Consider the following 21,996-nt stretch of genomic DNA (forward strand, 5'->3'; position numbering starts at 1 on the left):
GAAACGTCATGTGGGAGCAAGTATCAGCAGGATGTGGCAGTGTGGGAGTCCACGTTTTCACCGATCGCTGCACCGTGTGCCGCACAAACGACTGCACCGATCGCCGCACCGTGTGCCGCACAAACGACTGCACCGATCGCTGCACGGCTGCATCGATCGGACGTGGCATAAAGGAGGATCTGCACTTCGGCATGAAGGAGGATCAGATCTAACAGATCGCTGTCTCCATCGATCTTGCCAAGGCCGTAACACCTATCGGCTCAAAAGCCTTTTAACTATTGATTTGGTACAGTTACACGTATCGGGAATTTGGTACATGTATCGGGAGTACATACGACACAGCGATTGTGAACACGATTATCGATCACGATTATCTATCACGATTCACGATCACGATCATCACGATCATTGTGTATCGATTACAATTTGAAACACGATGGAATAATATTTACCGATATGAACAGTGATGTGGCTTTTATTGAAATTCTACAAATACCGTTTAGATTTTGATGATTTGCGTGTGATATGATTCAACGAATGTTTATATGAATCGTTTAAAATTAAAAAGCCTTCAATTTCTGATATTTTCCCTTCGCCATATCCAGATTCGCCAGGGACCCACGATAGATGTTTCTCCACGTGAACGTACCCGTTTGTTTGCGAACAGGTACGTTTTTCATGGAAGTCCTTCACGAACTTGCTGTCCGTGTCACGTGCGACTGAAGGTGCTGCAGGAATGTGGAATTTATTGGTTTCATGCTTTAGCATTCACCGTATCTGCATTGCCCGTTTGCTTCTGGCCTCCCACCCGTGCATAGCATGGGTATTTCTCTAGTATAGATAATTGAGATAATTTTGGAGAGGAGTGAGGTAATTTTTAGCTCACCTGGAATGAAGTTCAGGGGAGCTTTGTAATGGCACGTCATCCGTCCATCAGTCCGTCCGTAAACACCTGAAACTTCTTCTCCGAAACCGCTGATGGTATTGCGACCAAATTTGGCACAAATGATATTTGTTGTGTTGTGACTAAAGTTTGTTCACGGCATTAAAAAAAATCAGGGTCGAAAGGGGTGTACCGGAGGTCAAAGTGCATCCAGGTTTGACCCCCAAAATAGGAATTTGCTTTCTTCTCTGAAACTACACACACGATTTTGATGAAACTTCACCACAACCTTCATTACCCGTCATGTACCAAAGTTTGTTCACGGCATTAAAAAATTCTGCCCCTTTGGGGATCTACTGGGGGGGTTGCCCCTCAAAATAGGTATTTGCTTTCTCCTCAGAAGCGACACATGCAATTCTGATGAAACTTGACCACAACCTCAATCACCCGTGTTGTACCAAAGTTTGTTCCTGGAATTTAAAAAATCGGGGTCAAAGGTGATCTATGGGGGGGGGGGGGGGGGGGGGAGGACTCGTCCCCCAAAATAGGTATTTGTTTGTTTATTTGTTTAAAGTCTTGTGATTATGTTAGTATAATTCTATACAATTCATTCATTCATTCATTCATTTCTACAAGCTGCCCTGTCTTCTAGCAAGCATTGAAATCGGTTTAAAATACATTGTCAGTGCAGTATACTGTTTATTCTACCAGGTGAGCACTAGGGGTATTTCCCCAATGTTTTACTCCACCTGTCTGGTAGTTAAACAAAATTTAAAATCATGCCAAACAGGAAAACCACTGTTTTTAAGGACATCATAAAGGACACAAACAAATGGTCACGAAGAACTAAGTTAACGTGTTATATAAGGTGGTGTATAAGCCATTGCATCTACAGCAGTAAACGTCCACAAATTTTTTTGTATAACCTATAAGGTCTCGTTTATGAGGTCATCTTGTCTCAATTCTCAGAGAGATGAACTTGTAAAATGGGTTGTGATGTCGTGGTGTCCGGATGTCCATTCGTTAACCTTTTTGCTATTTTTTCCGTTATCAATATTTTGATGTCAGATATCACGGGGGATTCCGGGGGGGGGGGGTTGGGTGGGGGCGGAATTTTCCCCAATCTACGGATCCCTACTAGTCCCTTGTTTACTAACCAATCGCTCTGAAACCTGATATAGCCCTTTTACTCGACGGTCCACGGGATCACTCTGTCTTCGATTTTCGATTTTGGATCAAGGGGTGGATGGAGGGTGGGGGTGAGGGTTCTCAAATCAGCAGAGGTCTGAACTATAACCTCAAGAGATGACCGTCAGCCCACTTGGGACTATTTATTTGATTTGAATTGTATACTTAAACACTTTACAACACAAATCGTCTCATTTCCAATTTCAAAACGCTTCCGTTTAACGTGTTAGTACTTGGACATAGCAGTACTTGGACATTTTAATGAAGGTGGTGTGTAACCTGCATCATCGTCGCTAAACTTCAGGATTTTTTTTTTATATTACCTTTTAAAATAATTACTTGTGATTTTGAATTTATTACATATGAATTATAGACTTGAACACTGTGCGGGGTAAAGTGTTGTGAACTCTCTAGTTTATGTTGTTTTATTAGGCCCAATTTGCAAGTGATTGAAGGAGATGCAAAACAGCTTGCACAGACAATCACCTTCACCTGCAGCCTGGCTGAGAACATCAGCAGCAAAGTGCGCGAGCTGGATGTCGCTAAGGTGCTTCTTTAAGTTACTGCTCAAGTAATCCTTGTTTTACATTTGAATCGAATACATTTTGGCTTCATTAATCTTGCTAATTGGAATTTCCTTATTTGATTGTGTGTGTTGGTCCATCAACTACATTGTTACACTTTCTGAAATTCTGTGATTTAAAAAAAAAAAACGATTTATTTATATTTATGCCTGTTATTGGAAGCTAGCAGAATGAACGTCTCTCTTAACTAAATTACGTCACGACAAGTTTAAACAAGAATTGTGGGATACAGCCATTGTAAGTTTATTTCAATATGGCGGATGATAGACTTCCTTTAAAGGAGAGGGATATCAACGGCTGAAGGGATCTTGGTCAAACTTGGTTTAGGTATGTATAATGAGGTAAAGATGAACTGATTATATTTTGGGGTCACGAGGTCAAAAGTCAGAGGTCATATTTGGTAAAAAAAAACAAAATCCTGTTACCACCATAACTCGTGAACCAGTGATGGGATTCTGACCAAAGTTGGTACAAGTATGTATTATGATGCAAAGATAAACATATTCGTACTGTGAACTGATTTTATTATTGCTCTTGTAAACCGCATCCAGTAATCTGTTGAGATTGATCGTAATCTATCGTTTTTTTCTCAGACACGAGTATATCAAGCAAGCCAGCGAGCTGATGACATCTTGGACCTCAAGCTGTGCACAGATGGAGTTCAGGCTGCTCTTGCAGATGAAGACTATGAAAAAGCAGCTGCCCACATTCATCGCTTCCTCTCACTTGATTCTGCCGTTATCACGCTCAGCCAGCAGGGACCGGAAGGTGAAGATTATGTCTAGGTGGCCTCTACGGCACGGCCTGTATTTTGTAAAATGTAGACATTTGTGGATATTGAGCTCGTATGAGGTGGTGATTTAAAGGAGAGTTGACCTGGACCGATCGGTGCCTACAGCCATCTTGTATTGTTTGGCACTACATCGATCTTTTGGCAGGAATGTTTCATCCTTTGAATATCTAGCATTCTCATCAATGTTGGTATTTGTATTCTTTGAATTTATCAGCTATGTGCTTGACTTGTACTTTAATTTTACTCTTAAATTTAATTGATGGGTCAAGAGTAATGGTTTGATTTTGATACTCTTCACTATTTCAGTCTCAAGCCTGTATTTGTGAGTGTTCTAGGTGGGGCCTGGGCAGATGGGCTGGAACGCCTGCATGCTGCTGAACAACAGCTCAAGCAGTTGGTCGCGGAGCAATTTGAGGCAGCGGTGCGAGCAGGCGATGGAGCTCGGGTTGAGCGGTTTTTTAAACTCTTTCCCCTGCTCGGCCTTCAGAATGAAGGGCTGATGCGCCTTGGGCGCTACCTCTCTCAGCAGGTGTGTTTGAATGTCTTGTCAAACAGCTTTCAGTATACACACCTTGTATAAAATGGAGAAAAAACCGACTCGTTGTGATGTACATTGTCACTGAAGAACATATTAGAAGAGTCAGAACTTCGAAGTTGCTGTTGTTTTAAAGAGGAAACATTTTGGTAAATGTTTTTGTGGACATGGCGAAGGATCTAAAGTTCTAAACTATAGTCCCTTCGACCTGGTGGCATTGAGAGAATGTAGTCGAGAGGACTGCAGGCCGCATTGGTTTTGGCGACGAGCAACATTGAAGAAATCAGATGGTAGTTGAACATTGCAACACTTGTCCCACAACAGAAGAACATCTAGAGGAAGAATGTGTGAGTGGAAGAATGAGAAAAAGGGGAGGGGGGACACAGGAAGTGAACAACCTTAAACACAGCAAGAAGGGGATTGGAAAAAAAGGAGGAAGGAAAAACCGGGGATGAAACAGCAATAGAACAGCAATAGATCAGCAATAGAGCAATAGGGAAGATCTCGTGAGATCTTTGGCGGCGAGGTCACGTCTTTTCGAAGCTGTCCATGCGCTCATGCTTTCGAACTTAAGTAATTTTTCACAATTGTGTTTTTGTCGAAACTGTATCTATCTTTCGGTGTGTGTACCTATAGTGTGTCCAGTAAGATTCTCGGTGTTAATTTTTCATACATGTATACAAAATCGTCGGTTAATTCGTGTCGCGTATTTTGAGGCCGAGTAGGCTACCCTGTCCGACCTTGAGGCTTTGTTTTTCTCTCAGCGGTCCGTCGATTGTGCTGCAATTACTTTCGTTCTCTGTTTTTGTCCCAGTCTTTCACCCCATACTTCCTTGTTTAAAATCTCAACTCAAAAAAAATAAATAAAATCCCTTCTCTGTTCTTATTCGTTGTTCTTATTCGTTTATTTGTTGTTCTTATTTGTTCGTTCGTTCTTCGATCACGTGTTTCACCCCCATTTCCATTTTCCATTTCCCCAGATAGTTTTCACTGCTCAATTTTAAAATGTTTAAACTTTCCCCTGAAGAACTGTATTCTGTCGTATATTATAACACCTTTTTCTTCTTCTTCTATTAAAGGATGCTTTCGACTTGCTCACCAAATCTATTCATTCCAAAAAAAAAATCCTTCTCTTACAGTTCCTCTTTTCTACATTCCCGAAACTCTCCTGCACTCCACCCCTCCTCCAGCGTCCTCAAACATATTTTTGACTCGAAGGTCACAAGAAACTCATTTTGCAATAAATGTTCGTTTCCCATTAATCGTACACTTTCTAAAATCCAATCTCACCCCTCCCCTCCAAATCTTCCCCATCATCCCTCCCCTCCAAATCTTCCCCATCACCCATCTCTTTCAAATCTTCCCCCTTGCCCCTCCCCTCCAAATGTTCCCCATCACCCATCCCTTTCAAATCTTCCCCCTTGCCCCTCCCCTCCAAATCTTCCCCATCACCCCTTCCCTCCAAAACTTCCCCATCACCCCTCCGCTCCAAAACTTCTCCATCACCCCTCCCCTCCAAAACTTCCCCATCACCCCTCCCCTCCAAATCTACCCCCTTGCCCCTCCCCTCCAAATCTCCCCCATCACCCATCTCTTTCAAATCTTCCCCCTTGCCCCTCCCCTCCAAATCTTCCCCATCACCCATCCCTTTCAAATCTCCCCCCTTGCCCCTTCCCTCCTAAACTCCCCCCACACCCATCCCCTCCGAGACTCTCCCTCGCTTCTCCCCTCCTCTATTCCCCTATCACCCCTCCTCCTCAAAGTGTCCTCCCTGCTTCTTCCCCCTTCCAACTTTCACCTTCATCTCCCCCAACCTTCTGCCTCGCTCTTCCCCCTCCTCAAATAACACCTCACTGTGCCTCACCCAATCGCCATCAAACCTTTTGTCTGCCCCATTCTTCCCTTTCTCCAAGCTATTCTGAAATCTCTGACACACCTTCAACAGCTCTCCCTACCACTTCCTCCTCTTCCACTTCTTACTCTACCCCAAAGCCCCCCCCCCCCCGGTTCTGTATCCGATGCTCCCCCTCCCTCTTCATTAACGGTATGGACCTCAAACATCCGGGGCCTTCGCTTAAACTTGACTGATCTCCCCATACAGGTTGCTTCTGACAATCCAGACGTGATCTGCTGAACAGAAACTCCTCCTTCATGATGTCTCTGATTCCTTGGTATCTCTCCCAGGTTACTCCCTCCTCCGGTATGATAGACCTGAGCCTCGTCCTGGAGGTGGGGTTGCTATCTTTATAAAAAAAACTCTCTTCCTCACTCGCCCTGCACTGCCCTCTCTCCACCTCACCCCCAGGAATACCTTTGGCTACGGCTTCCCCTTCGCTCCCACCTTTTGTTCATATGTGTGTTGTACCGTCCACCAAACAGTGATGACTCCATCTACATCTCGCTGTCTGATAATATGGACCAACTTTTATCTACCCATCCCAACTCTCTCTTCCTCATATGTGGTGATTTCAATTGTCACCATGCCAGTTGGTTGGGTGTGGGTACCTCTCTCACCAGCCATGGCTCCTCAGCAAAGGACTTCTGCGACTCACTGGGACTGACACAATCTGTCAATTTCCCGACCCGGATCTCAGTCAACGGAGCATCTTCTCTTCTGGACTTCGTTATGACAAACTTCCCTGAAAATGCCTGCTGATCTTCTTCTGCTCCAATCGGCTCATCTGATCATGTGCTTGTTAAAGTGGACATCTCTCTGACCATTCTCAGAGAGCCTCCTCAGCGTTGACAAGTCTGGCATTTCACTCAGGCCAACTGGCACGGTCTTCAAGCAGCCATCAATCATCTGGACTGGTCTCCCATCTCTACCGCCTCTGACATCAACTCATCCTGGGAATTCTTCCAAAGTAAATTGCTCTCTCTCATGCACAGATTTATCCCATCTCGTCTTCAGTTGACATACCCTTCCTCCCGTCCATGGTACACGGAATCTTGTGGTGAGGCTGTTGCCCAGAAACAACTTGCCTTCGTCTCCTGGAAAGCAAATCCAAAGGAAGGAAATCTCATTTCCTTTCACAAAGCCCGAAACAAGTGTGTGTCCACCCTCAGGAGAGCCAGGAAACAATATCTCTCCGTTCTCAAAACCAAATTCTCTTATCTGTCTCCCTCTTCCAAATCCTGGTGGCGTCTGGTCAAATCTGTTTCTGGTGTTTGTTCCCCCTCCATCCCCTCCCTCACCTCAAACGGCTACACGGCTGACTCCGCACCTGAAAAAGCTGAATGCCTCAACTCTGTGTTTGCCTCCAAATCTAGTGTCCCAAACCCATCCCTCTCTGTACCCACCGTACCCAGTCGTACCCAGCTGCTCCTGGACTCTGTGTCCTTTCCTCCTGACAAGGTGGAAAAGTTTCTGTCAACCCTCGACTCTGATTCTGCAACTGGACCTGACGGCATCAGCCCACGGGTCCTAAAATCCTGTACTTCCGCTCTTTCACTCCCTCTCTCTGTTCTCTTCACTCTCTCTTTTGCTCAAGGTCATCTGCCATCTGCTTGGAAATCAGCCAACATCACCGCTTTGCACAAAAAATATGCAAAAACTGATCCTAGCAACTACAGACCAATCAGCCTTCTCCCAATTATCAGCAAAGTCATGGAATCCATCATTGCTTCGGATATGAAATCTTTCCTTCTCTCCAATGGCTTGATCTCTGATCATCAATTTGGTTTCAGACCTGGTCACTCTACTCTGGACATGCTGCTTCTGCTTTCTCAACAATGGATGGAGGTCCTCAATGCCAAACAGGAAATTAGAGCTGTCTCCCTTGACATATCACGTGCCTTCGATACGGTCTGGCACCCCGCTCTGCTCACCAAACTCTCCTCCTTTGGTATCCATGGAAATCTCCACACATGGCTGGCGGACTTCCTCTCTAGTCGTAGTCAACGTGTGGCCCTGAATGGGTTTCTCTCATCTCCTCTTCCTGTTCAGGCTGGAGTTCCCCAAGGCAGTGTTCTGGGCCCTGTGCTTTTTCTGGTCTTCATCAATGATCTCTCTGACTCTCTTGAAAATCCTCTCTATCTCTTTGCTGATGACTCTACTCTCTGTTGCTCCATTCCTCATCCCTCAGATTGGCAGTCTGCAGCCTCCTCACTCTCTGCAGACCTGGACAAAATCACAGACTGGGCAAACAAGTGGAACATGTCTTTCAATCCTGACAAATCTCACACTCTTACGATGTCTCTCCGAAAAGACCGACTGGACAACCCTGCCATCCACTTTCTGAATAATCCTCTCCAAGAAGTTCTTTCACTCAAGCTTTTGGGTCTCACTATCTGCCATGATCTTTCCTGGGAAAACCACATTTCAAATCTGGCCTCCAAAGCCAGTCGCCGACTGGGCATCCTCCGTCGTGCGAAGTCCTTCCTTGGCATACCTGAGCTCCTCACCACATTACAAGGCTTTCATCCGCAGCTCAATGGAATACTGCTCTACCCTCTGGGCTGGTGCTCCTGCCTCACACCTAGCTCGTCTTCACGCTGTTGAAACCAAAGCGTTCAGAATCATTGGAATCTCCTGCGATGAAGCTAACTCCAAGGGCCTTTCACTCACTCACCGCAGGCAGGTTGGTGGTATTTCCGTCTTCTGGGCAAACCGACTTCTGGGCAAATTTCATACCGACTCCTCTCCAGCCTTGCCCCCCCCCCCCCAGCTCTCTCTGGGCTCTGTCCCCCAAATATTCCTACAGGTCGCACAAGATCTGCCTGCAACCCTCTTATGGTTAAACTGCCAAAATCAAGACTCTCTGCTCACCTTCACTCCTTCATTCCTCTTTTCTCCCGCCTCTGGAACAAACTCCTCACTCTCTTCAATCCCACTCCTCCCTCCAGGTCTTTAAAACAGCTGTTCACCACCATCTCTTATCTTCCCCCATCCAAAACCTTGATCTTGTCTACCCCCGCTAATTTCACCCCAAATCCACTTTTTTGAAATACCAACTTACTTCTGTCCTGGAAGTCCTTGGTGTCCTCGTGTTTTATACTTCTCCCACCCCCCCCCCACCCTTCCCACGCCCCCTCCCCCCAAGCCCCTCCCTCCCACACATCTCCCTGCTCTCAAATGTTGTGTTTGTGTGCTTCCCCTTCTCTCCCCATCTTGTTTACCACTCCCTCCTTTCATATATTTTGTTTGTCTGGTTGATTTGTTTGTGAAATAAATGTTAGCTCTTTCACGAGGCTCGATTCTGTATCCCCAATTTATTTTTTTTGATATTTACGATCGCCAAGGGTGTGTAGTGAGCCTTCCCCGGCTTAATCTTGGCGATTGCCCGTGGCTTACCCTCGGCACACAATCCAATGATGGCATATTCTTTTCGGACCACCATATTATGACCTTGACCTTAAACGTTTAGGAATAGAGTGTAAATAAAGAAAATGTGTCCCCATAGACAATCTATCCGTAAAACTCGACATCATGAAAATCGGAGGGAAATTATTCTAGTTGTGATCAAAAAGGTGTTGTGAACACCAAAAAGGTGTTCTGGACTACGCTTGTGTTCTGAGGAGGAACCAAGTAATGCTCTAGAACAGTTCATATAAAGGGGTGCCCGACATTTTTTTTTTTTTTTTTTTTTGTATACAAGATCGAGGCTCGTGAAAGAGCTAACATTAATCGCACAAAAAGACAAACCGACACACAAAACACAAAAAACAAGGGGAGCGGCAGACAAGATGGGGAGAGAGGGGGAAGGACACAAACACAACATTTGAGAGCAGGGACATCGGGAGGACTTGGGGGGAGGTGGGAGAGGAATAAAACATATGAACACTGCAAGGACTCTGGGGTGAATTACCGGGGGTAGAAAAGATCAAGGTTTTCGATGGGGGAAGATAAGAGATGGTGGTGAACAGCTGTTTTAAAGACCTGGAGGGAGGAGTGGGATTGAAGGGAGTGGGGGAGTTTGTTCCAGAGGCGGGAGAAAAGGGGAATGAAGGAGTGAAGGTGAGCAGAGAGCCTAGACTTTGGCAGTTTAACCATAAGAGGGTTGCAGGCAGATCTTGTGCGACCTGAAGGAATATTGGGGGGACAGAGCACAGAGAGAGCTGGGGGAGCAAGGCCGGAGAGGAGTCTGGCAAATAAAATACATTTACTTCTTCATGCAGGTGTATAAATCAAATTAGCGCCCCTTTATATGAACTTTTCTCGAGCATTACTTGGTTCCTCCTCAGAACACAAGGGTAGTCCAGCATGCACACAAGATTTCTTGAATGCACCTTATTTTGTATTGTTTGGCATTTTCTACAAACTATGGAATGTCCCTTCTTTTCTCTACTTTGCCACATGGCACATACCCTTATATAAAGGGGCCTTTTCTATACCCCTGGCATTTTACCCAAGTACAGTCATGTGAAAAAGTAAGTACACCCCATGTAAGGTTTTGACTTTTTCAACATATTTCAACATACAGCTATTTGATCTTCATTTCAACAATATTGAAAGATAAAGGTGATATAATATAACAAATATCATGAAACATTTACATTTTGTAGTCCATTGTATAATTTAAATAAACATAAATGCAAATTTCGCATGTGGAAAAAGTAAGTACACCCCTACATTTATCACTACTTCAATTACCTAAAATTAGTATCAGGTGCACCAGCTCAGGTGCAAATGATTAGAACATCGTTAGAGAGGATCTTGGAGGAACCTGTCTTATTTAAACCTCAAACATTTAGTTTGGGTTGCTCTTTGTTGTTGAAGTGTGCGGCTTCACCATGCCGAGATCAAAAGAGCTCTCTGAGGCCTTCAGAAAGAAGGTTATAGATGCCTATGAGTCTGGGAAGGGATTTAAAAAGATCTCCAAACAATTTGAAATCGATCATTCGGCTGTCCGGAAGATCATCTACAAGTGGAGAAGATTCCAAACAACTGCCACCTTTTTCAGGCCAGGCCGCCCCAGCAAGTTCAGCCTGAGAGCAGACCGCAAGATGCTGAAAGAAGTCTCTAATGACCCCAGAATGTCATCACGTGACCTACAGGTAGCTCTTGCCACTGTTGATGTCAAGGTGCACGAGTCTACCATTAGAAAGAGGCTGCACAAGTTTGATCTCCATGGGAGGTGTGCCAGGAGGAAACCTTTGCTGTCCAGAAAGAACATCAGGGCAAGACTAAAGTTTGCCAATGAACCGAGGCAAAGACCAGCACTTCTGGAACAATGTGCTCTGGACAGATGAGTCAAAGGTAGAGCTATTTGGCCACAGTACCAGAAGACATGTCTGGTGAAAACCAAAGACAGCATTTGACCACAAGAGCCTGATACCAACTGTAAAGCATGGTGGTGGAAATATTATGGTTTGGGGCAGCTTTGCTGCATCAGGGCCTGGGCAGCTCACCACCATAGAATCCACTATGAATTCTTCATTGTACCAGAGGGTGCTTGAGGATAATGTGAGGCCATCTGTCGGAGAGTTGAAGCTCAATCGAAGGTGGACCTTGCAACATGACAATGACCCTAAACATACCAGTAAATCCACCAAGGAATGGCTGAAAAGAAAGAAATGGAGGGTTCTGGAATGGCCAAGTCAAAGCCCGGATCTAAATCCCATCGAGATGTTGTGGGGGGATTTGAAATGAGCTGGGCATGCAAGAAACCCCTCAAACATCGCATAGCTGAAAGAATTCTGCATGGAGGAGTGCGCAAAAATTTCTCCCAGTCGATGTCAGAGACTGGTAGACAGTTATAAGAAACGCCTACTTGAGGTTGTTTCTGCCAAAGGGGGCAAAACCACCTATTAGAGCCAAGGGTGTACTTACTTTTTCCACATGTGAAACTTGCATTTATGTTTATTTAAATTATACAATGGACTACAAAATGTAAGTGTTTCATGATATTTGTTATATTATATCACCTTTATCTATCAATATTGTTGAAATGAAGATCAAATAGCTGTATGTTGAAATATGTTGAAAAAGTCAAAACTTTACATGGGGTGTACTTACTTTTTCACATGACTATGTCCCTTCTTTTCTATAGTTTGCCACATGGCACATACCCTTATATAAAGGGGCCTTTTCTATACCCCTGGCATTTTACCCAAGTATGTCCCTTCTTTTCTATAGTTTGCCACATGGCATATACCCTTATATAAAGGGGCCTTTTCTATGCTCCTGGCATTTTTCACAAGATACATTTTAAATACGAACAAAATGCATTTGTTCATCATGCAAGACTTTATTCAAGACGATATAAAAGACTTGAAAAAGTAAGGGGGAAAAAAATATTCAACCCAGACAGGATTCGAACCCATAATCCCCAGCTTGGGAGTCTGATGCTTTATCCATTAGGCCATTGAGCCAACACATTAAAATTTAAAAAAAATTTTTTTTAAGGGGTATAAAGTGTGTATATATGTAGATTTATATATACAATATACCAGTAGAAGCCGAGAAACGAATTTTCTATTTTTTATATATTTATTTATTTATGTGTATATATATATATATATATTTAATTTTAAAGCAAAAACGATAGCACTTATGTGGAATTTGTTTTGAAAGCCATTAACTTAAGGCATTAAAGCCTTATTGGCCAATGTATATTCCAAGTTTCATCTAGTTTCAATGTATAGTCCTTGAGATGTGACCACCAGAACATTTAGTGTGGATGGATGGATGGACGGACGGACGGACGGACACCAACGTGATTTCGAGGGTTCTCTAAACATGACTCAAGAATGCATAATTGAACGTTGCTGCAATTTGGAATATATTACCTCAACATACAAAGCATTTACTTCTGAAATTTGCAGCCGATTTCGTCCAGTATAAGCCGAGATACGCATTTTCAGTCCCCATGTTAAAGCTGCATACAGAGAAACGATCCCTTATATAATGGGAGGTGTGCTTTGCGCCTTCCTTTGATAAAGGTGGCTGGGTGGAGATGGGAGAAAACACAACAATCTGGAAATGAAGGGGTTAGATTGGGGTGGGTTAATGGGAGTAAAAAAGATCATGAGTATGGATGAGACAGAGGGAGTGGGGGTGACCTTGGACTTTTATATCAATTTTATGGATATGGGAGATGGAAAAATGAACATTGTGTGGTATTTGAATTGTGGAACAAAATATAGTTTTCACAAATCTTGCGTTATTATTTTTTTTTTTTTTTTTTTTACTATGTCGACAAAACGTAGATTGCAAGGCAGGCGGAGAAGCAGTTCCAGATTTCTGAGAACATGGAGAGTGGAGAGAAGCGTGCTGCTGTCATCTTTGCAGATAACCTTACCATACTTTTTGAAGGTTGTTTATTTTGATACACACACACACACCTCATTTTTGTTTGTCTTTGCCATAACTTTTTGGTCACGTTATGAGCTTGTGCCCATTCCAAATTGGCCTGATTGCATTAAAGGTCAAGTGTCAACTGGTATCATATAGGCCAGATTTCCTGCTCCCCAAAGGTGATTAATTTGATGCTTTTAATTGAAAGGTTCCCTAGGACCATGGCAATTCTTCCAAGACTAAATCGGGTTCCCACAACATGGAATCCAAACCCTTAATACCGATGCCTTCAGCTAGGTTTGAACTTTTAACCCCGGAAATAGCAGTGCCATGTCCTCACCAATTAACAATCCACCAACATACCCCTGGATTAGCTTTGCCTCGTTTATTGTGACGAATGCACTAATCATGTTTGTGCTGGTGTCGAGCAAAGGGATTTATATTGAGGGCATTCGCATGGTTGTACCAGTTCCTTCTATCCATCCGTCAAAAATGAAGAAAAACCTTTCTAACCCACTGTTTAATTCTAAAGGGTTCTAAAGTGTAACTCTGGAGGGTTGTTTAGGGAAATTCTAATGGGTAACTCTAAAGGGTTCTATATGGTAATTCTAAAGGGTAAATCTCAAGGGTAATTCTAATCGGTTCTAAAGGGTAATTCTAATGGGTTCTAAAGGGCAATTCTAAAATGTTCTAAAGGGTAAGTCTAGGCTAGGGGGTACTAAAGGGTAATTCTAAAGGGTTTCGTTCGTTTCCAGGCTTTGTCTATTTGATATTGAAAATTCCAAACTGAACTTCTTTCTTTGGACATGAGTGTGATTTTTTTTTTTTTTTTTTTTAAGTTTGAAAAGAAAAAGTTGGACTTTTTTGGATTTTGGACGAAAGTGTTAGACATCATACAATCAGGCATGATTAAATGAGATGCACATTTGAAAGGGCACAATGAGTTGACCCCACTGTCTCCAAATTGTCTGCTTAAGCATGCTCAGTTTTCGGTTTTCAAACTAACTGTTGTGGCCGTGGTTTATGCGAATGTAGTGGAGGAAAGGAGAGGAAAGGAGAGAAAAGTAGAAGTTGAGCATAAAGCATCGAGAGGGTTTCTTAGAACTTAACTTTTGGGAAGGAGATGGTATGGTCTTATAACCTCCGCCACCAAAGGTCGATGGAGGATATGTTTTCAACCCTGTCTGTTTGTTTGTCTGTGAACAGGATATCTCAAAAAGTTGTGAATGGATTCGGACGAAATTTGGTGTCGAGGTTGGTGGATGACAAGGATGAATTGATTAGATTTTGATGAAGATCTGTATCAGGATACAAGAATTTAAAAAGTGATTCTTCACCATTGAGAGATGGGGCCAAAACGATATATGTAGCATGATATTAAAAAAATTTGTGGATAAGTTTTGACAAAACTAGGGGGATGAGTTGGTTCGTGACAAGAACAAGCCAATTAGATTTTGGTTCGTGTATGGATCCAGATCTGGTGTAGAGGTAGTCCCTGGTGTTGGGCTAGCGGCTAGGGTGCCGGCTTAGGATCCAAGGATCCTGGGTTCGAATCCCGGTCGATCGCTGAATTAACGCCAGGGGGGTTGACTCAGCCTGTCATCCTTCCGAGGTCGGCTAATTGAGTACCAGTTCACTGGTTATTCCCTGTTTGTCGTAAAAGGCGACAAAAAGGGTTGGCGGTAGGAAGGGCATCCGGCCGTAAAACATTGCTTCAAAAAGGGGACCGAAAAACAACAACAACCACGGTCCCCGAAAAAGGCCAACCCCTGCTTTGCGGGGAAAAATGGCCTCTAAAGGTGGTTTTTTTATGGATCCAGATCTGGCCTATCAGTGGGATACAAAACGTAAACTGCTCATCTACCGAGTGTCATTCTCGTTTCAATCTGAATATAAATGAGTATCGTGATCGAAACACCATGCACTACATCTCTCACAGCTTGTGATGAACTTTGTAGGAGTGGCACGTGTGGTGGAAGCTCAACAGCCTGTGGTTGAGACGTACTACGGTCCAGGCCAGCTTCCAGCACTTTTAGCCCAGCTGCAGCCGGAGGTGGACCGGCAAGCCCGCCGAGTGCTTGATGGTTTTGCTGCAAGGCGGGATGTTCAGCGAAAGGTATTTATTGCACCTGGTGTAAAGTTGCGTTTAGGCAGGGAAAAGGGACTGTATGGGAGGGGCGGGGAGGGCATGTTAAATTTGTAGGGAGGCATGGCGATTGTGAATATGATGCCTCCGAAGATGTCCTAGGCTTACCAAAATGGCGGACATAGTCACATGAAAAGTAAGTACACCCCATGTAAAGTTTTGACTATTTCAACATACAGCTATTTGATCTTCATTTCAACAATATTGATAGATAAAGGTGATATAATATAACAAATATCATGAAACATTTACATTTTGTAGTCCATTGTATAATTTAAATAAACATAAATGCAAATTTCGCATGTGGAAAAAGTAAGTACACCCTTGGCTCTAATAGGTGGTATTGCCCCTTTGGCAGAAACAACCTCAAGTAGGCATTTCTTATAACTGTCTACCAGTCTCTGACATCGACTGGGAGAAATTTTTGCCCACTCCTCCATGCAGAATTCTTTCAGATGTGCGATGTTTGAGGGGTTTCTTGCATGCACAGCTCGTTTCAAATCACCCCACAACATCTCGATGGGATTTAGATCCGGGCTTTGACTTGGCCATTCCAGAACCCTCCATTCTGTCTTTTCAGCCATTCCTTGGTGGATTTACTGGTATGTTTAGGGTCACTGTCATGTTGCAAGGTCCACCTTCGGTTGAGCTTCAACTTTCCGACAGATGGCCTCACATTATCCTCAAGCACCCTCTGGTACAATGAAGAATTCATATTGGATTATATGATGGTGAGCTGCCCAGGCCCTGATGCAGCAAAGCTGCCCCAAACCATAATATTTCCACCAACATGTTTTCAGTTGGTATCAGGTTCTTGTGGTCAAATGCTGTCTTTGGTTTTTGCCAAACATGTCTTCTGGTACTGTGGTCAAATAGCTCTACCTGTGACTCGTCTCTCCAGAGCACATTGTTCCAGAAGTGCTGGTCTTTGCCTAGGTGTTCCTTGGCAAACTTTAGTCTTGCCCTGATATTCTTTCTGGACAGCAAAGGTTTCCTCCTGGCACACCTCCCATGTAGATCAAATTTGTGCAGCCTCTTTCTAATGGTAGACTCGTGCAGTTTGACATCAACAGTGGCAAGAGCTACCTGTAGGTCCCGTGATGACATTCTGGGGTTCTTAGAGACTTCTTTCAGCATGCGGTCTGCTCTCGGGCTGAACTTGCTGGGGCGGCCTGGCTTGAACAAGTTGGCAGTTTTTTGGAATCTTCTCCACTTGTAGATGATCTTCCGGACAGTCGAATGATTGATTTCAAATTGTTTGGAGATCTTTTTAAATCCCTTCCCAGACTCGTCGGCATCTGTAACCTTCTTTCTGAAGGACTCAGAGAGCTCTTTTGATCTTGGCATGGTGACACTGCACACTTCAACAACAAAGAGCAAACCAAAACGAAATGTCTGAGGTTTAAATAAGACAGGTTCCTCCAAGATCCTCTCTAACAATGTTCTTATCATTTGCACCTGATCTGGTGCACCTGATTCTAATTTTAGGTCTTTGAAGTAGTGATAAATGTGGGGGTGTACTTACTTTTTCCACATGCGAAATTCGCATTTATGTTCATTTAAATTATACAATGGACGACAAAATGTAAATGTTTCATGATATTTGTTATATTATATCACCTTTATCTATCAATATTGTTGAAATGAAGATCAAATAGCTGTATGTTGAAATATGTTGAAAAAGTGAAAACTTTACATGGGGTGTACTTACTTTTTCACGTGACTGTATGTTATTTTTCAGGTTACAATTGTGGGTGGCATCAGATCAGCTGTCTGACCAATGTGTATAGAGTAGACATACATACATCCAAACATTTGCTCCATTGTATATGGATTATCCTCTGTCGTGACAGTTAACTTGAGTACACCTTTCAACGTTGGTAGTTCCAGCTTTGTTATGGTCTGTCCTTTTCAAATAGCATACAATAGTGTTAACCAATTTTGTGGGAGGGTGAAATTTCCGGGGGTGTATGGATTGGGGAATATTGTGTCCTGGACTCAAAAGGCTGAGACTGGACTTTAAGTTGTTGTTCTGCAGCTGTTGAGAACAACAACACTAATGGTTCGTCTTTTGTGGCAGTTCCAGCTGGTGCAGAGCAGTTTGTTACGTGGAAATGCAGGAGACAAGATGGAGCCAAGGTGTGACTTAGTTAAATTGAATTGTTTGCACAACAGCATGTGTGCTTGTGATGCTGTCGGATCTCCTTCAAGATTAAAAATGCCTCTTGAACAGAGTTGTAATGCCACAACATCCCCCCACAGTATTTGGTCGAGCACATGCCTCCGCCAGGATGAACAGTTTATGTTTTGTATCGCACTGATAGGCCGAATCTGAATCCGGACCTGAACCAGAATCGAATCGGCATGACATTGTCACCTACTCACATCATCCACCTAGTTTTGTAATAACTCGCCCACAACCTTTTAAGATACCCTGCTATATATTGATTTTGGCCCCATCTCTCAATGGTGAAGAATTACTTTAAAAAACAAATGGGATCTGGATCTTTGCCAAAATCGAATCAATTCTTCTTTCTCACACACCCAAACTGTTCACCAAAATTCTTCCAAATCTGTCCACAACTTTTTGAGACCGTCCTACATGTTGTTTCCGGCCCTATCTCGATGGTGAAGAATAACCTTTAGAACATATATATATATATATATATATATATATATATATATATATATATATATATATATATATATATATATATATATATATATCAATGAACATAACCGTGACGAGCGCTGTCCCGATCTCCTGTGGACCGAAGTCCTAGACCAAAGCGTCACCTCCGACCCAAAGGGTCTTCTGGAGGCTTCAGCCCGGCCACTCTGTCAACAGACAGAGATTTATTCATTGGTCCCCATTGGCTAAACATCAAGCAGAGCCGCCAATCCAGATTTCGGGCTTATTAACCCTCGTCAGGACGGCATACTGCAAAAAATCTAACCAATGAGGACCAAAATCGTCTATTAAGATGATCAAGGCACCTCCTAGCTTTAATGGTGAGCACCAGCCACGAATTATGTCTCACACGGTAAATACCGCATAACCCGCAAGGAACCAACAGCCTGTCTGCCACACAGACCATCGTTCCCACCAGTGCAAACCAAAACCAGGGGGTGCGGTGCGATCGGCGGGGATAATAATCAACGAACATAACAGCGTGACGAGCGCTGTCCCGATCTCCTGTGGACCGAAGTCCGAGACCAAAGCGTCACCGTCACCTCCGACCTCCGACCCTGCTCGTGCAGCCTTTCGAGGAAACTTTGTCTTCCAAGATGACAATGCACGGCCTCATCGTGCTCGCATGATCCAACACATTCTTGTTGACCATGGTGTCGAGCATATGGAGTGGCCTACCATGTCCCCGGAGTGGCCTACCATGTCCCCGGTGACCAATGAATAAATCTCAGTCTGTTGACAGAGTGGCCGGGCTGAAGCCTCCAGAAGACCCTTTGGGTCGGAGGTGACGCTTTGGTCTAGGACTTCGGTCCACAGGAGATCGGGACAGCGCTCGTCACGCTGTTATGTTCGTTGATTATTATCCCCGCCGATCGCACCGCACCCCCTGGTTTTGGTTTGCACTGGTGGGAACGATGGTCTGTGTGGCAGACAGGCTGTTGGTTCCATGCGGGTTATGCGGTATTTACCGTGTGAGACATAATTCGTGGCTGGTGCTCACCATTAAAGCTAGGAGGTGCCTTGATCATCTTAATAGACGATTTTGGTCCTCATTGGTTAGATTTTTTGCAGTATGCCGTCCTGACGAGGGTTAATAAGCCCGAAATCTGGATTGGCGGCTCTGCTTGATGTTTAGCCAATGGGGACCAATGAATAAATCTCTGTCTGTTGACAGAGTGGCCGGGCTGAAGCCTCCAGAAGACCCTTTGCGTCGGAGGTGACGCTTTGGTCTAGGACTTCGGTCCACAGGAGATCGGGACAGCGCTCGTCACGCTGTTATGTTCGTTGATTATTATCCCCGCCGATCGCACCGCACCCCCTGGTTTTGGTTTGCACTGGTGGGAACGATGGTCTGTGTGGCAGACAGGCTGTTGGTTCCTTGCGGGTTATGCGGTATTTACCGTGTGAGACATAATTCGTGGCTGGTGCTCACCATTAAAGCTAGGAGGTGCCTTGATCATATATGTATATATTAGCTAGGTCATATATGCTAGGAGGTGCCATATATGTATATATATATTTTTTTTTTTTGAGATTGTACATATAACATCATTAAAGGTTAAAGGGTTGCCCCCCCCCCATAGTTAGTCCACAAGCAACACGTAGGCCCATTAGAATTAGTTATGTCATAGTATGTGTAAGAGTAGGCCATTTCCCTAGTGACATCTGCGTTGTGTAAAGAAACGAGCTTAGGTCCCTTTCATTTTGCAGCCACCCTTGAATTCCATCAATGGGCAAACTCGATCCCGCGCCCCATTCGGCTAATCCACCCCGTTTGTTCCGCTTTGGCTGCCTTTGTTCGCTCGCTAGTCAAGTGATACGAGGTAGGCCTGAAAGAGGGGAGGAGCGCGGGGTCGGGGTGTGGCAGAGACAAGGAGCACGTCAGAAGGCGATGACAGTAAGGGCAACAGCCAACCAGGGCTCCGAGGGCATGGGCGATAGGGCATGGTGAGGGCGCATCTAGCAAGTGCTGGAAGGTTCGCTGGGCAAGGCTATATAAGCCAGCGCACAAAGCCATTGAAAAGGACTTGTTGGAGGACTCGTGCGACAGGACTGGTACGAGGACTTGTTGGAGGACTTATGAGAAGGACTCGTGCGAAAGGACTGCCCTTATAAGGACTCATTGGGTGAATTGCGCATTGTAAAGGACTGTTGAGAGGACTCGTGCGAAAGGACTGACCTGAAGGACTTGTTGGAGGACTTATGAACAGGACTTATGAGGAGGACTCGCATGATACGGAGTTGAGAAGGGAGAGGACTCGTTGGCTGAAAGGAATCACACCTTGCAAGAGAACTGCATTGAGAGGACCGGCGTGCACACGACAGTTTCGAGGCCTTGATTGAGAAGCGCATATTGAACTGTCCGTTTATTACGTACGCAGCCCCGCGAGTGTAAACGCCAAAGCTCAGCCTGCCGTTCGCCCCGTAATAATCCCGTGCGCGCCAACGACATGTGGAGAGCTCCTGGCCGCTGTGTTCATCTACTTCGCGGTGCGAGTTGGGGACCGGAGAGCGAGCTGCCTGGACGCATCCCTGGACGTGGACCATCGACCTGTTCATCTGTAACCCCGTGTGAGTGTGTCTGAGTGTGACGGGCCCGTTTGTCTTGGGATAAGTTAAGACTGTTTAAGGCTGCCCTGTGTATTCTTCTTCTTATTATTGTACAATGTGTAAATAAACCTTGTTATTCCTTTTCTTCCAAATTCGACCGTTTCCGTGATTTCCTCCATTGGGTATGCGTGGCACGATTACGAACCGCTTGGATCGAGTTTAGTCATTGATAACAGCTCGGGTCACGGATTCGCTACCGCTCGGCGTTTCCACCAACACCCGTGATTCGGGCGGGGCTTATTTCCTCGTTTCTGGGTGGCGTGAGTACTTAGGTAATAGCGAATTTGTAGTCCTAAAACCTGATCTAACGCTGTCCGGGAAGGACGTCATCGGTCCCGGGTCCCGTCGGCTAGTAAAAGACAAGGGGACTAATCCCCCCTTGGTAAGGGGAAAAGGCCGGCGCTGAGATCCGCAACAATATATATATTGTTACGGACACGACTTAGATGTTATGGTGGGCCGAGCGGAATGGCCGCCGTGTTCGCACAGTTTACCCGATTACACTCGAACGTTGGCCGAATCGCGCTATGCTAAATCAATGAAGGAAAAGGACACAACGGCTGGGTTAAATGACACGACACCAGGGGTACAGTTCTCAAGACCTCCGGAGGAGGATATAATATGGGTTATGCAGAACGTTTAGATTACACGGCACAGAGGTACAGCACAGAAAGATGGGCACTTAGACACGGTCTTATCTTAGCCCCGACAGACCACAGACAAACGGGACAAGACTGACTCACACAGGGATTGATGGCAAGGAAGGGCAGGTAGTCGATGGCTCAAGGTGCACCTTGGCTCAGGGGCAGAATCGACCCGGTCCGGTCCAGAGAGGCGGGAAGTATCTCTCAGCGCTAGGAGGTGGCGTCCGTTTCTCTCCAAGCTGAGGCGCATCTGACGTCACCTCCGTCTTCCTGCGCATGTCCAGCGGGGAGTGACACGCCCTCGGCTCGTTAGCTCCGCCCCAGATGGAATCGGTCCGCCGCTTCTTATTGGGTGCGGGGGGGTTACCGGGCTCCGCCCTTGACGAGGAGCTGACAGTGAGCCCCTGCGTGGTAACCCCGTCGGAGCACATGGTCAATGGCGGCTAACCAAGCCGGAGTGAGGACGCACACTCCCCGCGCCGCCGCCGCGCCGCCGCCGCTGTTGTTGTTGTTGGTGTTGTAGTTCCATGAGGAAGAGCTGCGGGGAGGTATTGGGAGGTCCTAAACTTTCTAATGGTGCCATACAATCACATTCTGGTGCAACGAAGAGTCAGAATTAATGGAAACGAGTCCTTAACTGACATAGACTAAGAATAACTAGCAAGATGTCCTATAGTTGTCTA

At 44.9% G+C, this 21,996-nt stretch overlaps 2 protein-coding genes across 2 annotated transcripts in view; one reads left to right on the forward strand and one right to left on the reverse strand.

Annotated features, from left to right (window-relative positions):
• The window catches only part of SUB1 (SUB1 regulator of transcription), a 991,845-nt gene extending 991,670 nt beyond the window's left edge, over window positions 1-175 (reverse strand). Inside the window, exon 1 of the mRNA XM_078772954.1 lies at window positions 62-175. Within this exon, the coding sequence (XP_078629080.1) occupies window positions 62-153 (92 nt within the window). The 5' untranslated portion in view covers window positions 154-175. The remainder of the gene's footprint in view (window positions 1-61) is intronic.
• The window catches only part of COG4 (component of oligomeric golgi complex 4), a 74,189-nt gene that overhangs the window by 5,630 nt on the left and 46,563 nt on the right, over window positions 1-21,996 (forward strand). The window contains exons 3-8 of the mRNA XM_068108775.2: window positions 2,504-2,618; window positions 3,249-3,423; window positions 3,784-3,977; window positions 13,134-13,239; window positions 15,180-15,337; window positions 17,448-17,506. Of these exons, the coding sequence (XP_067964876.1) occupies window positions 2,504-2,618; window positions 3,249-3,423; window positions 3,784-3,977; window positions 13,134-13,239; window positions 15,180-15,337; window positions 17,448-17,506 (807 nt within the window). The remainder of the gene's footprint in view (window positions 1-2,503; window positions 2,619-3,248; window positions 3,424-3,783; window positions 3,978-13,133; window positions 13,240-15,179; window positions 15,338-17,447; window positions 17,507-21,996) is intronic.

Source organism: Myxine glutinosa, chromosome 2 (assembly GCF_964187855.1).
Source record: "Myxine glutinosa chromosome 2, kmMyxGlut1.1, whole genome shotgun sequence".
NCBI classification, from domain to species: Eukaryota; Metazoa; Chordata; class Myxini; order Myxiniformes; family Myxinidae; genus Myxine; species Myxine glutinosa.